The sequence below is a fragment of the Carassius auratus genome, chromosome 46 (assembly GCF_003368295.1).
Source record: "Carassius auratus strain Wakin chromosome 46, ASM336829v1, whole genome shotgun sequence".
Taxonomy (NCBI): domain Eukaryota; kingdom Metazoa; phylum Chordata; class Actinopteri; order Cypriniformes; family Cyprinidae; genus Carassius; species Carassius auratus.
Genome location: NC_039288.1, coordinates 4,741,650 through 4,758,541, shown reverse-complemented (window position 1 = coordinate 4,758,541; position 16,892 = coordinate 4,741,650). Strand labels below are relative to the sequence as shown.

At 37.5% G+C, this 16,892-nt stretch overlaps 2 protein-coding genes and 4 non-coding genes across 7 annotated transcripts in view; 1 reads left to right on the top strand and 5 right to left on the bottom strand.

The window, feature by feature from the left end:
* Positions 1–5,108, top strand: part of LOC113063913 (PDZ and LIM domain protein 4-like) — a 36,386-nt gene extending 31,278 nt beyond the window's left edge. For both annotated transcript variants that reach the window (XM_026234339.1, XM_026234338.1), the window contains exon 7: positions 2,680–5,108. In XM_026234339.1, the coding sequence (XP_026090124.1) occupies positions 2,680–2,884 (205 nt within the window). In that variant the 3' untranslated portion in view covers positions 2,885–5,108. The remainder of the gene's footprint in view (positions 1–2,679) is intronic.
* A 3,449-nt stretch (positions 5,109–8,557) lies between these two features.
* LOC113063912 (H/ACA ribonucleoprotein complex subunit DKC1-like) lies at positions 8,558–16,449 on the bottom strand. The gene is made up of 15 exons (XM_026234337.1): positions 16,419–16,449; positions 15,622–15,683; positions 14,732–14,818; positions 14,316–14,407; positions 13,938–14,122; positions 13,778–13,842; positions 13,093–13,219; positions 11,586–11,716; positions 11,136–11,279; positions 10,931–11,051; positions 10,652–10,770; positions 10,468–10,571; positions 9,763–9,814; positions 9,530–9,688; positions 8,558–8,779 (listed from the first exon to the last, which is right to left on the bottom strand). Exons 1-15 carry the CDS (start codon positions 16,432–16,434, stop codon positions 8,711–8,713), a joined length of 1,533 nt encoding a protein of 510 aa, XP_026090122.1. The 5' UTR covers positions 16,435–16,449; the 3' UTR covers positions 8,558–8,710.
* Positions 10,825–10,895, bottom strand: LOC113064500 (small nucleolar RNA SNORD83). Its single transcript, XR_003278831.1, has one exon. It is a non-coding gene; the product is annotated as a small nucleolar RNA SNORD83 (small nucleolar RNA).
* On the bottom strand, positions 11,786–11,862 carry LOC113064498 (small nucleolar RNA SNORD83). The gene has a single exon (XR_003278829.1). It is a non-coding gene; the product is annotated as a small nucleolar RNA SNORD83 (small nucleolar RNA).
* Positions 14,192–14,268, bottom strand: LOC113064499 (small nucleolar RNA SNORD83). The gene has a single exon (XR_003278830.1). It is a non-coding gene; the product is annotated as a small nucleolar RNA SNORD83 (small nucleolar RNA).
* Positions 14,484–14,692, bottom strand: LOC113064507 (small nucleolar RNA SNORD17). The gene has a single exon (XR_003278838.1). It is a non-coding gene; the product is annotated as a small nucleolar RNA SNORD17 (small nucleolar RNA).
* Positions 16,450–16,892: the final 443 nt, after the last annotated feature.

Sequence of the window (16,892 nt, the reverse complement as noted above, 5' to 3'; positions counted from 1 at the left end):
CAAGTCACTTTACCGCTGTTGGCACTTTCCCACAGTTTCTATTAAAAATGAGTAAACGGTGAGGTCATATGATAAGGAAGTTCCACAGAAGTGTGAAACAAGGTGTTCATTTATAAATGCTGTTGACAGATGTTATAGCCTCTAAATAACTGTTCACTGAGATCAATAATAGGAAGTGGATTTTCAGCTTACAAAAAAGTTATTATTTCTGAATGTTCTCTGAAGGTACAAAATGTCCAGATTTTAAAATGTTTTAGAAACGTTTTTATGAACGTTAAGAGAACATTAGATTTTATGTTTTACAGCATCATGGGAATGTTACTTTTGAATGTTCTCTAAAACAAGTAGCAAGGTTTAAAAAATGCTTAAAGAACATCCAACTCAAAACATTTCAGAAACGTTCCATGAACAATGTATAAATAATGTTTTTTGTGCTGGCATTTTAAGAACATCATTAAAGAGCAGATAACTGAACAAATGTTCCATTAATGTTACTTTATAATGTGCAGGAGAACCTTGTACTTTGAGCTGGGTAAGTGATATGTATTCAATCCGCCATTAGGTTCACATAACAGACATTTCTCCAGAACAGTAGCTTTCTGTTTCTGTTTTATATCTTGGGTTAGATTCGTTTTACTGATCAAACATCATATTGCTAATCCTGCTTTAAAAAAAGGTTTTGTTCTTTGCCATATTATCATACAGCCCTTTTTTTCTTTTCTTTTTTAACAAGTCTATCCATAGAAGTCTGTAGTATTGGATTAGTTTTCTGGTTTAAACCAGTTTTGTTAAGTGTCTCTAGAAGTAAACAAGTCAAAGTCTGCTTTATTGCCAGTTCTGCCGCATGTACTGCACATGCAGAAAATTGAAATTGAGTCACTGTCAGACCCAAATAACACTAAACACTAAATCAGTAGAATGTAAAAATACAAATACAAAATATAAATATGGATGTGGATAAACAAAAAGGACAGATAAAGTAGCACAAGGCACATGGCAAATAGAATGCAAACCTGTGAAATAAACCAGTAGAGCAGATTTAATGAGTGTAGTGCAAAAAAAAGATACAAAATAACACTTCATAGAAAATAGAAACATTAAAAGAAACCAGGTTTGTTGTTGTTAGTGCATGACAAAAAATAAGATGTGTATTTTAGAAATAAATCACTGTAAACTTTAAGGTTGTTTGAAATGTTTTTATTTATACTAAGTAAACTAAATCAAATAAAACATTTGATAATTTTTAAAAAATTTTATCTTAAGTGAAAGCTCTATTTTCATATCATATTATAGCTGATTCTGCCTTTGTTTGTGGTGAAATTAAGGACAAAAATATTTATTGTGTATAAAGAAAATATGTTAAGTATGGTGTAGCTTTTTTTGTTGTTCGTTTATTTGTTTGTTGGAAGGTTCTGGAAAAAAAATTTGATTTTAAAGATTTTTTAAATCAAAATGTATGGTTTAAACTAGTATTTAAAACAGAAGTGTGGTGCGGCGCTCAAACAAGTTCACGAAAAGGAAAGGATTACAATGAGCATTCTGTTTGTTTGCTTTATTTTACAAAAGCACACATCGGTTTTTATTGTGTGTGCAAAAATAAAAGTAAACTTATTTGCAGATTATCTCTTACTCCAAAAATGTTTTTTTTTTTTTTTTATGTTTCAACTATTGCACACATCCCACATATTATAGCAATTCAAACTTAACATTGCAGTCTGTTCATTATCAAAATACAGTCAACCAAAAATATAAAAGGTTACACTAGTCAGTTTAAATAGACCGTAGTGTACTGGTCCACTCTGCTTTTAAGGAACATTTTTGATCATGTAAAGAAGATGCTCTTTTCCGTCTATATGCGAATGTATGTAAAGTACAAGCCTAGTTTACATTATAAATAATAGTTTAACATACAAATACATTGCGAATATAGAAATAATTGGATTTGTGCTGAATTAGACATGAGCAATAACCTCCAAATGCATCTATCCAAACGTATGTCGCGCTATCTTCATTTTATCAAATGATCATAATCACATATATTAATTTTATAATTCTGCTAATAGCATTTTATTTAGACTTAAACCTCTTTATTTAATTTGATAAAGCATTTGAAAGTAGCTTTTGTTCATCCTGTGACTGCGTGTCACTGAAATAGACGCATTTAGCAGCATTAAGGTTAATAATGATGTATCGATTAATTGATCGTTAATTTGAACGACGATCACTCATGGTAAAGATAGAAAATTGACACCCCAAGTTTAAACCGAAACAAATATATAAAACTAATATATTTGGCAGTAACAAATTAAATTTTTCTTTTTATAAGTTGCCCCAAAGTATTTTCTATTTTTCGGTGTATAATACTAACCAAGAGGATGCACTGTATGTTAACCATAGTAATCGAATTCAATAATATTAATAAATACATTAATTTCTTAGATTTTTTTTTTTTACATTGGAAATATATTTTAAATGTTTGCAAGGAAAATATAGTTGGATGCTCCAAATTGTAGAAATTGGACTGAAACATTTATTTATAAACATGAATATTAAAGTCCTTAAAAGTGTCTCTTTATAAGATTTGTCCTTTTGTACACTTTTATCTATCTGCCATTAACAATAAAATCCCAGAAGAGTAAGATACAATAAATAACATTTAAGAACTGTCTTATAACGCAGGGGAACCATCGTGAAGGCCAGAGACAAGCTCTATCACCCCGACTGCTTCGTGTGTGACGACTGTGGGCTGAATCTAAAGCAGAGAGGATATTTCTTCATCGATGAGAATCTGTATTGCGAGACGCACGCCAAAGCCCGAGTGCAGCCTCCGGAGGGGTACGACGTGGTGGCAGTGTATCCCAACTCCAAAGTGGAACTGGTCTAACACACACACACACACAGGTTTCCCTTGAGGATTCAGCTTGGCGAAGTGGAAATGAGAATAACAAACTGAAATATCTTTTTCAATTCCTGCTCAACTTTATCCTGGACTCGCGTTCTGTAGTTTCGTAACCTGCAGTTACCCTCCTACTGATATCGAGCAGCACTTATTTCTAGGTTAGATGGCCTTACTAACATTCGTACAGAGCAATTCTAGTGTTGCTTTAAGTTTAAAACACAAGATAGCAGAATAGACAAAACAACGTTCCAGAAGAACATCTGTTCACCTAAATTCCAGTGGCACACCAACGATTTATTTTTCTGAAAGCTGTGGAGAACTGATATGCTCAAAAATGCCACGAAGAATGTTTCGAGCCATGTGGAAAATGGAAATGGTATTCATTTATTCAGAACGTTTGGGACGGTATGTTTATTCTTTGGCTAAGAAGCCAAGACGTGTTTTTTCTAGCTTCCATTGCCAAACCCCGCTTCATCTTTGCAGAAGATAATGAGACTGTAGGAATGGAAAACTGCGTTTGATTGGCTCGGAGCAAAATTATGCTGTATCTGTGTTGTATGTGAATGTAACCTGACACGTAATTGCTTTTCTGAACACAATTTCTGTCACAAATATGCATTTTTTTCATTCACATCAGCTATCTTCATGGTAAATCAACCATTTGAAGAGAATATTGATAAATGAGGCTTTTATCTATTCAGCATGTTTTCGGTCACAAATCTAGCTCGCTGAAAAAAAATGGATTTATGGCACAAACATTTCTAGATAACTCTATCACTCCCTCTCTTGAGTACTGATGTTCAGTAACACACGTTATGTTTAATAGCACTGTGTGGTTGAAATGCGTTGGCCAAGCGATTCGGACTGCGTTTGCATACAGTATGTGATTGAAACTAGATTTTTCAATTAGATTTTGATGGTTTGGATGACTTCATGTAAAATGAAACCAGAATAGTAAAGTAGATATGCTTTTATTTTTTTGTCTTTTTGTTAAGTGGCTAGGCTTTTGTAAATTCTGTAAAAAAAAAATGAGAAATGTTTGTTTTTCTAGTTTTCTTATGAATGATGCATTGTGTGGGTTTTAGAAACGTGTAACAACTTTACTTTTTTGTTGACCTAAGAACCTTCTGTAAATAATTAGAATGCTAACAGATAATTTTCCAACATAATGACATTTGAACTGAAAAGCGAAAACTGAAAACAGGGACTTACAGTCATTTTAATGGATTATTATGTCATTCCAAACCCTTCTGACTTTCTTCCGTGGAACACAAAGGAGTAATGCTCATGCTGGCCAGATGCAGTTAAGCTACTAAAAAGCAGCATGAAAGTATTATAAAAAATAGTCCATATGACTTGTGTGCTGCAGTCTGAGTTCTGTGAAGCCAAACAATAACATCGTGTGAGGATCAGACCAAAACTGCAGGCAATATTGTGACTCATATTCCATTTTCAAAACCGCTTGATAATCACAACTATTTTTTTCCTCTGGAAGTTTTTATGGTTGTTTCTCAGTTACAGTTATGGATGTGCATGCAAAGTTTTGCCATGCAGATGTGTTTTGGAAACGCTGTACAAACTATGATTCTCAATTGTATTAGGGGTCAACCTGAACCCCATTGGTTTCCATACAATTTGCCAAAAAAAATCAACACTCAACACAACCAGCAAACGGTCAAACAAGTCCATCTAGCATATGTTTACATAGAAAACAATGCTAGCGCACTGGAATGGAAAAACACGTTCAGTGTGAATGCCCCCGAAACCGTTTATTCAGATGTTTCGTCTGCCATATCTCACATATCTTCAATCTTTAAATATGACACATCAAGACATTGCATCAGGAATCACTGGTTCTCACACGAAGACCTTGATGAGCTAATTCAGCTGTGTTTAATTAGGACAGAAGCCAGCGCCGCAGGATAGTGGCCCTCCCATTGGAGGTTTGGACACCCCTTTACTAAACCGTTCCACAGAAGAAAGCCTTGCAACTTTGGAATCGCACAAAAAAAGGAAAGAAAAAAAAACAAGCAGTTTTGTCTTGAGCAGAATGCTAACCGAGTCTGTGTTAGCGCCTCCCAGAGCTCCTGTGGATGCGTTCCCAAACTATTGCCAAATAACCATTCGCTGTTTTCACAAGCCGTATGCTTTTGCTTATCAGAAACACTCTGCATAAGTGACCATCATTAAAATCTTCCACTTTCACAGCCGTTGGCTTCTTTCTTCAAAGCACCTCATGCAGACACAAGTTGGGTTAAAATGGGCTTTTTTTATGTTGTAGATATTTCACCCAGCTGAGAGGTTTGTGTTTTCAGCTTTCAAGGTCAAACTGCTCTTCTGACGCATGGCTCTCGCTCAGTGGCCTCTTCGTAATCAGATCCAGAACTGCATTTCTGTTGCTTTTCAAATTCCATTTCTACTTTTTCTCTATCCCTCATTATCTCCAACCACAATGATGGCTGTTGCAATTCCTTCATGGGAAATCAAATGACTCAGTCTAAAATGCGCAGTGGTTAATATTGCGGCAAACCCTCTGACTCTCCATCAGTTTTGCCGAACTTGACTCTGTGAATGTTTCAGGTCGGGTCATGTTACAAATATTCTGGAGCATGTTGGTACTTCATATCAGGATGTTTTCTTCTCAAAACTTAGTGATTAACAGTGTAATAAAAAAAGCATCAAATTAATTGAGATTACAGATTACAGGTTTTTTCCAATGGATAGTTGTTTATATATTCTTTTGCATTATTTAGAATTTTGGGTGGATTTTATAATGCAATGCAAAATGTATAATTTTTTATTACTTTCTTTTTTCATTCATTCCGTTTCCATTTTTGACCACGAAGGTACAAATATCTACTAATTTTTCAACGCTTTAACATATTTGAATAATGTCCTTTTTTTTATTATTATTGAAGTGGGTTCACATAGCTAATGCAACAAAATAGACAAGTTTCATCCCATTTCAAAAAAAATTTTTTGATTTATTTATTTATTTTTTCCTAGACCGGGTCATAAGTGTTACATTTTAATTTTCGACCCTTTAACACATCTGAATCATGGCCAGGAATTATTTTTTTTTGTATGTGTGTGTTCACATAGCTAAATGCAACCTAAGTCACCATGTATCATTTAATTCTGAATAAGCTAAACATTTACAATATTCAAAATGTATTTTATTTTATTTTTTCAGTCAAAAGTGACTGAAGAGGCCCAGAATATCCAATTGTGAGTCATCAGGCGTGTCTTAAAACTCTGTAAAGTGTTTCTTGGTTGCTTAGCTAGATAAATAATATTTGAGAACTTAGGAATTTCTCTTTAGAAATTGAGGTTTTTTTTCTTGCTTAATATTTACATGAACGCAGCCCAACTTTTAAGGCACCAGGAAGACAAAGTATGCTAAACTGCACTTTCAGCTGGACTAGCATGGAAATGTGTGGTCATTTCAGCTGGGTCACCGCTGGGAGATCCAGAGGCATGCACACAGAAGCAGATCTCTCTTGTGCTGAGTCAGAGACTGCTGGCAGCACACTTCTCAAGACCAAGTTTGGACAAAACCGTGGAGAGGGCTGCTTTAGATCAGGAGCAGAAAAACAGAAACAGATATCTGAAGAGCTTCCTCTGCAATGTAGCTAAAAATAAACCTAAAGCATTTGTTACTGTAAAAACAATCAGCAATCATTGTATACCCCATCAGAAGAGGTCTCTCCAGGTTCCTCCATTACAACTAGTCAAGAATATCATGAATTGTGAAGAAGACAAGAAGCATTCAGGATTTGATGAGAAAGTAAAACCGCATGTTGGTATAAAGAGTGTAATCCAAGGCTCTTATTGCCAAAAACAGCCATTTAATGGTTTCATTATATTAATTTTAAAAACTGGTACCTGTAAATCCAGCACGGTGATCTCTATTGAATCATTTTTAAAACAATTTTCCATGACGAAAGAGTGGAAACCATTGAAATTTGTTGGTGAAAAAGACTGGGAACCTCTTCTAAAGCAGCCAAAAGCAGAATCACTCAGTTTTCTTTACTGTGTTTGTGTGACAAAATATCAAACATATAACAGAGCAGACCGCCGTATAATTAGTGGTTTCACAGAATCCCATATCCAGCGTCTTCTCAAAACAGTCTGTGATGTCATCGCCTTACCAAAAGTTCCCAAAGTGTGTTAAATGAGGTCATTAGAGGCAATAAGAAGGAAACCCCTGCTCTCACAAGCTATAATAAAAACATGAAATCTTCTTTTATGTACAGCCAGAAGAACTAGGGTTGCCAAGTGCACGCTTTTCCTACACTATCTGGCTACTTTTATACTCGGTCGGCTTTTGTTTCAGATTGCATACTTTTTTTTTTCTTCATCAATGTTTGCATGGACGTACACTCTTCCCAGTGTATGGTTTCACAAAAAGAGGAACTGTGTGCTTTGGGAAAGTGTATGTTTGGGCTTCAAATAGTAAATGGATGGCTTTAGAGTGTAGTCTCGGCCGGCACACCCATGAACCGCTGGATGAACGTCTGATGCACAACACACACACAATGGAAAACACTAAAGGAGTTTCTAAGTCTTCATCTGATTGGATTAATTCTATGAGTTCAGGAAGAAGTGTCACTTTCTTCAACAGTTGTTGGGACTCCAAAGCCACTTTATAGAAGAAAGTCATTGTGTGACTCAATGAAATGCTGGATTTCCAAAAGCATTTGAAATCCACAGTACCATTATTGCAGTAAACGTGCACAATGTTTTACTAAATGTATACACATTTCATTTTAGAGGACGTATTGTAGAGATAAAGAGACTGCAGGGGCTCGTTTCATCAAAGATTCTTTTGATTGAAATGAAAACCAGGCTTCTTAAGGCTTGGAGTTTGTCAGGAAGTTATCTGCAGAACAAACACTGCTCTCATTCATTCCAGATTATATTTCAACTGAATGAAACACTGATGTTTAGATCCATCACTCAAGAAAGTCTATTCTAACTAACAAAGTGGAGAGAAGAAAGAAGCGGGAAGCGGTTTGTTTCCAGTTCCATTGGTCTGAAGCTGAATTCTAAGAGAACATCCAATAATACCTTTCGAACATGAATACAGCCCTCAAATATTCACCTGAAATTACAAGAATAGCTACATAACAGCTTTATTTGAATTGCAATAGTGATTAAGCTTTCCCTACAACTGCTAAAAATAAAAACAAGCTTGGTTTGATTCAATAAACTGTCCAACAGTGCTTTATGTAAATCCCTTGTTCTGATTTCATTATTTCTTGTGAGGCAGATGAACCTATGGATAGGAGAAAGAGTCCACTGATTCAACAACAGATATTTATATAGCAGATTTTCCAACCCGTCTGTAATTCATCTTACTTTTCGACCATTTAAACATCAGAAACTGCTCCAGATTGCATGTTACTGCTTGTGTTGGGCAGAGGTGTTTTTTCCTCATGTGACCTCCATTTTCTCCTGTATCGTCCGGAGTGTGCATTTACATTTTTAGGGGAAATAAAACGTATGAACTCTACTTATAAACTGATAACCAAGCAAACTTGTGTGCAGTCGCTGTAGAAATGATCCTCTGGATGGACACACTGAGTGTAAAACCAGGTACACACAAAGGAAAGAGGCTTTTTGTTGTTGTAAAAACTCAAGTCATGTTTCATTTGATTACAGGATTACAATTTCTGTATTTACAATAAAAAAAATAAAAAAAACTCAAATACATGAATAAACCCAGGCAATATGGGTTTCATTTGGACAATAAAAAGAAATAACCGTAAAGATTTACAAGCAAACTCCTGGGATTGACACAGTCTCTGCTCATTCTGAGCCAGCCTCAGCATCTTTAGACTTTTTCTTCTTTTTCTTCTTCTTTGCGCTCTCCGTAACCTGTGTGTGAACGAATGAGGTCAGAATTAGTGCTTTCAATTCATACATTTAATGTCATAATAATATTAATCAATTTCATACTGAATCTCCAAATGAATGTAGAAAAGATGGCATTATTTTACGAAGTAGCCTATCATAAATGAAGACCAGTATAATATCAATACTGCTATTAAACGTGTTTCCCTCTCAATTTTAGCCATTAATTCAACATTACAGTAGAACTAAAAGACATTAACATTTAATAGGCTTTGAAATTTAATTCAAAAACAAAAACTTCACTCAACTAAATTATATGTGCATAATCTATCATTTTGCATATAGATCAATCTATTCAAGCTACAACACACTTTCTTTTGTTCTCAGATCTCCGTCAATGACAGACTGCAGCAGGTTTCACTTTAAAGCAGCACTGTCTCTTTAAAACCTGACCTGGTGCATTAAGGACTTTTGTTTGTTTTTTTTACTAATTTAAGACTTATTATAAGTTTATGATACCACTAACCAAAAGAAGGCATTTTGACATCATTGTGTGTTTTTGTCCATTAAACAGATCTCTCTGCACACTTTCTGAAGCGCCTAAACATGACTAACTTCTCTTGTGATAGTCCACAATCTACTGTAGCACTAGCCAAAGGATGCCAGGAAAATAAAAATGCATGCTGAAAATGTATGAAGTAATGGTATGATTGCATTGTGCACATTGACAGCCTTTATGCTGCCTTTCATCCAAACCACCCATCACAAGCTCACCTCAGTCTCCTCCTCCGCTGGAGCCTCGGCCGCTGCCTCTTCTGCCAGCTTCAATTTCTTTTCTTTCTTCTTTTTCTTCTTCTCCTTCTTGTCTTCTTCCGTCTTTGTGTCCTGAGCAGCTGCCGCGTCACTTTCGCTTCCGCTCTCGTCTCGTTTCCTCTAGAAAAACAGAAACCATGTTAATACTGATTTTAAAGAGGACATTTTTATCCAAAGTGCTTCAGAAATCATACCTTTGCTGCCGTCTGCTCAGCCACTTCAGCGCTCTTTTTCGCCTTGGGTGTGCTAGAAGAGGAAAGAATCTTTCACTTAATCAGATCTCAGTTTTGTAATCTCTGGTCCGCTGACATCTTGTGGGCACTTTACGAATTGCATGCCATACAAAGTCCAGCATTCCTGATGAAAGTGTTGTGTAATGGTTTCTTCGTTTTGTTTACCGTACATGTCAAGCAGAGGCAAACTCAGAGTCTCTGTTTAATAATAAGTGACTTTGGGAAGGTTTTGGGCTTGCATATGAAAATAGTAGGTTGTTTTTTTTTAGGGCTTTGATTTAATGCATTAATCTGGAGCTATTAATCATGGGGACTTTTTTCTTCAAATGAATGCATCCACCCCGACCCGGTCCTATATCATCTTACACTGACACAGTTGCTGATGAGCATCATGCAGGATCAAGGACTGAGTGCAGAAACATTTTTATGATATTGTATGCTCTTAAATTAAAGAGGTGACACCAAAAATGCTCCTCGGCTTAAATATACATGTTGTTTTCCACTAAAAATGGAGCAGTAATTTGTGTAAGAGATGCATGCAACAGGAAGAAACTCCTTAAATTGCACGGGAACAATGATACATTCTCTATTTGATAACACATTTGGATGCTGTTGTGTTTAAAATAGTAATAAATAGTGAAATGTTTTTGTGATCAGCAGCTGTACCTGTAATCGACGTAGCCCTCGGTCCAGTCCGCCGGGGTGCTGCCGTTGGGCTTGCCGTGTTTGTCTAGAAGTCCTTTTTGGATCATCATTTTCTTCTGACTGGCCTGAAACACATGCATTTTTAAAATAGATGCAAACGCTGATTTCCCCAATAAACCGTGTGGTTCCTCTGAACACATCTCACCTTCGGTCCAAGGCCCCATTTGCGCGGATACGTGTCTCGCTCCATAATGACCCTCTTGATTTTGGCGACAACGCCGTGGTCACATGTGGAAATGACGGCTGTCGTCATCAGAGCAACCGCTGCGGAAAAAACAAACCTAAATCAGTCAGACCTGCACAAAGACTCTGAGCTGAAGCCATCAGTCTCGGGTGATAGATGGACGGTCATCTTTGCAGTTGTGCTAATGCCATCTACTTCATGTGGCTCATGCTGGGATGGGAGAGAGGTTTTAACATTCACCTGTACAAATGGCTTCTCCTTTAGTGGTTATGACGACTATGTCTTGATTGACTTCGATCCCATCTTCATACCTCAGGACGCCTGGTAGCATGATCTTAGCGCCGTAACATATCGCGTTCACCTGTTACACAACAAGCATCGTCAGAACGGCCGACTGCAAGCTTCATCTGGGATATTAAATCACAAAATTAGCCAGTTCTCATACCGCGCTGTCCTTCATGACGATCCTCTTGTGGGAGATGAGGAGTTTTTCCAGAGGGTAGATCACTCTCCTCAGGTAAGTCTCGTCTTTGTTGTGGTCAAACTGCCACTGGGCGTCCAACACGTCATGCATGGTCACCAGGTTATCCTTGGAGAGACCAACAAGAGGATCAGTTAACGAAAACGCAGTGTGTCAGTAAATATTGTATTTATTCATGCAACTATCTGTGACCTGACGTGACCCCTTGTAAATGTTTTTCATACTATGAAGTCAAAGGCTAAATGTCTACTGTTTGGTCACCAACATTCTTCAAAAATAATCTTTTCCATTTGAATCAAGAGTCACAGTCCAGAGTTTGATGTAGGCTGAAGTCTGATGAAGGTTATGTATTTTTCTAATGCATGTAGCAATGATTAGCAGAAGAAGGGAGGAAGCCCAGGACAGCAGACGTACCTTTTCTCCCATGACTCCGGAGCGGACGCGCCGCAGCTCCTGCATCTGACCGCCCACCCCCAGCAGCAGCCCCAGATGAACACACAGAGTCCTGATGTACGTGCCCGCTTCACAGCTCACCCAGAAGATACCTGCACACCCACCGATCTCAGTTACTCACAGCGTCACACTTCACAGACATCATAGTCATAGCGCATGAAAGCCATCAGTCATGGGTGATAGATAGAAGGTCATCTTCACACAGAGTGCTCATGCAATCTACATCACATCATGTGGCTTCAGAATAAGAGTCGACATGAAACTGCATTCACAACAGGCCTAAAATAATCACAATATTCTCCATATATATGATTAATAGTTATGATATTCACTTACTGTATTTTTCGGACTATAAGTCACATTTATTTAGAACAAAGAACCAATAGAAAACATTACCCTCTCCAGCCTGCTAGAGGGCGCTCTATGTGTTCAGTAGTAGACTACAGGAGCACTGAGCAGCATAGAGCACCCTCTTGTGGCTGGAAATGGTAATGTTTTCTATTGGTTAATTTCTCTCGGTTCATGTCAAATTGATTTTGACAAATAAGTGGCACCTGACTATAAGTCGCAGGACCAGCCAAACTATGAAAAAAAGTGTGACTTATAGTCCGGAAAATATTGTAATAAACAGTGTTGGGGAAAGTTACTTTAAAAGTAATGCCTTACAATGTTGTATAAAAAAAAGTAACTAATTGTATTGCTTAGTTAGCATAACGTTACTTTTGTGTTACATGTCGGGCACCTGAGCTGCACTTGCTTAGTTTAACCCCAAAAAATATATATTATATTTAAGTGGGAAGTGCCTCTGCACTCACAATTTTGGTGAATAGATGAGAAAATAAATTAACTTGCATAAATTTTTTGGGAAAAAAAATCTATTTAAATGTAATGAGTAGACTTTGAGAATGAATGTAAATTGAACTTGTTTGTTCCCAGTTAAACTCCACAGAGATCCCTTTTAATTTAGGGCCCCATAACACCTTTTTACATTATATATATATTATATATATATATATATATACACACACACACACACACACACACACACACATATATATATATATATATATATATATATATATATATATATGAGATTCCGTATTTGATTTAACAAATTTAGCATAAAAAAATGATATCTTGGAAAAGAATAATATTGCAACACTAATAAGCTTTTAAAATATAAATCGATTAATAAAGTTGACATGTTCACGTCTCATATATTGAGATGCCGATGCTAAAAACAGTGAGCGACACACGTTTTTTAGTTTGTTCATCAGATGAAGCCACGTCATTCATTTACCCAGAGACACGCAGAATTTGTAACAGAGTTATTAGACGCAATTTAGTTTATTCTGGGATCGGCTGTTAAATAAGTCCATAGAGTAAAAACGTCGCCTTTTTGAAAAATCTACTTTATAGAAATAAGGTGCAGATTTCATGTCGACTAATGAAAACTTTAAGTTTCTACCTAGTCGTCTCTCTGGATCATATTCGATGAGCTTGCTCTCGTAGATGGTCCTCACTCGCAGCTGGCGCTTCACAGCGGCGATGAGCGGAGGCCTCTGGAACAGAGCTCCTGTCAGACACTCCAGAGCCTGCAGAGAGAAGCACACACACTCAGACTCGTGCTCCGACTTCCTGTCTCATCTACAGCCAGGCGGTCCGTGTGTGTGTGATCAGATGTGTCCGCTCTTCTTCGGTGAAACCGGGGCCTCCAAACCTGCATGAGGCTCCAGACCAGCGGCTGCAGAAGAACACTGCAGCTGAGAGCCGGAGACCAGAGAGAGAGAGGAGCCCGGAGACACTCAGAGAATGGATAAAACACGCTCATCATCTCACACACACAACAGAGGAAAGCCACACTGATACACACTTACACTAGCCACCTGCATTATTTACTGCATGAAGAACGGTCACTGAAGACATCAGAATCTCAATGTCAAGGAAAAAAGAGCTTTCAATAATATACATGCATGCATGCTTTTAATTACATAAAGGCTTTCAAAAAAGCAAATGCATATGCATTCTTTAAGAATTTCAGCAAATTAATAAATGTAATGTTTTTGAGTCCATGCACTTAAAAAGATTTAACATCAGAGTACATCTACACAGTCATATCGACCAACTCGTCTGCTTGTTTAAAGCTTACTTACCCTCGCTAGCTGGTGTTCGTTCTCTAGTGCATTGTGCAGCCGTACTATGCCCACATACTCTTTGCCTAAAAGCAACGGCACAAGAGTAGTCAGGAGAGGCCACTAGTTTTACTGGAAGTGTGTGTGAACATATCAAACTCTCGATATACAGGGGACCCACCAGCGCTCTGCTGAGACTTGACCAGCCGCGTGGCTCGCTCCACACACACGATCAGGCAGCCCGTGACTTTGGGGTCAAGAGTGCCGCTGTGGCCCGTTTTCTCCACACGAAGAATCCTCTTGATCCAAGCGACGACTTCATGGGAAGAGGGGTTTGCAGGTTTGTCCAGATTGATGAAACCAGTCCTGGGTGGATGGATTACAAACACTTCAGGAACTCGTGGTACAACTCAAAACACTTGGTTTTCTTGGAGAAGCCATCAGTCATGGGTGATAGATAGCTGGTCATCTTTGCACAGAGTGCTAATGCAATCTACATCACATCATGTGGCTTCGCGTCACACTTTAATAACTTACTAGGGATGTAACAATGCAGTACCTGACATAATCGTGTATGTTCCTCTTGAGCGGGTTCGAGCCATGAGGCAGAGGAGTGTAATGAGCCGTCCGGATGTTGAGCTTGTCGAAGTTCTGTAGAGAAGCAGGTTTATAGGTCACTACAGGAACATTAAGCAGAAGAGACTATATGAAAACCCCAGTGACACGTGTGATCAGACACGTCTATTCGTCTTTGTCAGAACCGGTCTGACCCCTCGCACCAGCACGTCAGACCCCACACCAGTGACCCGACAGAACGTCAGACCAGCAGAGCATTACCAGACGGCTGTGACCCCGTGACCCAGAACGGGCCACACGGCCGCTGAGGGACAGAACCAGCGGCGCTCGGCGAATGGATAAACACGTTCATCACGCCACACGTGCACTTGACCAGAGGATCTGTACACAGACACTGACCTTCAGCAGTAACGGCCACTGAGACGTGTCCAAGCGGGCCACCTTCGATTCAGGTTTGATGAGGAAGTCTCCACTTTCTTGAATGTCCTGGTGGTGACAATTCAAAAACTGGTTTGAAAACTGACCAACATCAAGGTTGAAATCAGACAGTGATGTCACAATACCAAAGTTTGGTGCTACCAAAAATTTTTTTTTAATTATATACATCTCATTAATACTTACAAGAAGTATTAAGACAATTCTTTATAACATGCATCTAAGATTTGTCAATTCAGTGGTCAAATACAGGGTTTCTGCAGGATTTGAGTTTAAACTTTTTAAAACAAGTCTTTTCTGCCAGTACAAATGTCTCAAGTTTCATAAATTAATATGCATTTACTTAGAAAGAAATTACATTAGCTTTGTTTTCTGTGAAGCTGGTGTAAATTAAGTAAATTTAAGATTTAATATCTTTTTTTATTATTATTATTATCTGCCAACAGGCCCTGAAACAAGCGCAATTTTCCTTATTACAGACAGAAATTATTTTTTAAGTATGAACTCACATTTTGTTCTCTGACTCAAAACAAGACTTCACATAGTTTTGCATGGAGGAAATCAAGTATTTTGAGATCAGGTCGTTTGGCTTTATGACTTTCTGCTACTAATAAAAGATTAAGACCCACACAAACCCTGCAAATATTTCAGAAGCAAATCAAACACTATTAAATGGATTTAATGTAAACATTTTTTTCTTCCTCACTAAATGCCCAGTTATACATTATTACATTTGTGTCAGTAAATATTTATGCTGATGATGCATGAAGTTAAAGGCTACACAGTCTGCTAAGGGGAAAGAGACAAATCAAAAAACAAGTCATTAAGGTGCATGCATAAAAATAAAAAATTACCCCAATTTCTTCTTCTGAAATTTTCTTCGTCTTCTTTTTCTTCTCTTTCTTAGCTGACCCAACTGAGGACAAAATAAGTCACAGTTCCAGATCATTTGATCATGAACATTGATTAAAGTGTGCAGCACAAGCGAGTTTATGAGGATGCTGCGGACGCACGTGCACAGCACGTGGAGTCTGATTCTACCGAGAGAGTTAAATCACTCTATTATTAACGCTGAATATAATTAAACCACTGTTACTACAGATCACGTTCCGCTACGTTACAGTTACGAGATGCAAAGTTAAACATGATCACTTACAATCAATAAGTGACTGTGATTTGAGGTTATCAGAAATTGGTCTGGTCCCTTCATGCATTGTAATTAAAAGCTTTTTATTATGGTTTTTAAAAAGGCAACTGTAGCAGGCGTCCTCGCAAACAGAAATACATTTAATTTCCATAATATTAGCTTGATAAATGCCCGGTTATTCGTGCATGGTTCCATTTCCTACTACCTACTACTAGCAGTAGTAATAATACTAATGACTGTAAAACAAGGTTCTAAACGAAAACACTTAAGTTAAGCATAAGTCTTAACGTAACGTTACATGTCTAAAAGTGCACGCGGGAATCTTTTAACACTAGCGTTACCATTCGCATGCTTGAAGTTGAGAACTCATATTTTGATTGACGTACCGTCACACTTCTTAAGCGCATTATACTTGTTAATAAAAATGCAATGCGAAATATTTCGAGTTGAATTTTAAGCATCATTGTAACAAAAATAACGCAAACGTATAAACCATGATCTTACTTTCTGTGTCCGCCATCTTCACTGCTGCGCGCTCCAGCACGTGTGACTGAACGCGCATGCGTGTTTCTAACTGAAAGGGCCTCACATCTCGTGATGTGAAGTATCGCGATATTATAATAACTTTAACAACGATTAGCCACAAGATGGCACAAACAAACAAAACTACATATTTTTTATTCCACATATCTAAAAAACATTAACTTGTCCACAAATCCTTAATTAACCTATTCACACAAAAAAGTTGATATTCAACATAACACAGTGTCACGGATCACTTGTCCAAATACTATTTACTAACATCAAAACGGGTTTGACTGACTAAATCACACAAATGTTGATCTTCAGATGAAAAATCATAGGCATTCATGAACTGTGTCGAAATGAGATGCAGAAGAAAAACAACAGAACAAACCCAAATCTCTAAATAAATGATGTTGATAATTACCATTAACTTTTATGATTGTCCAGAATAAA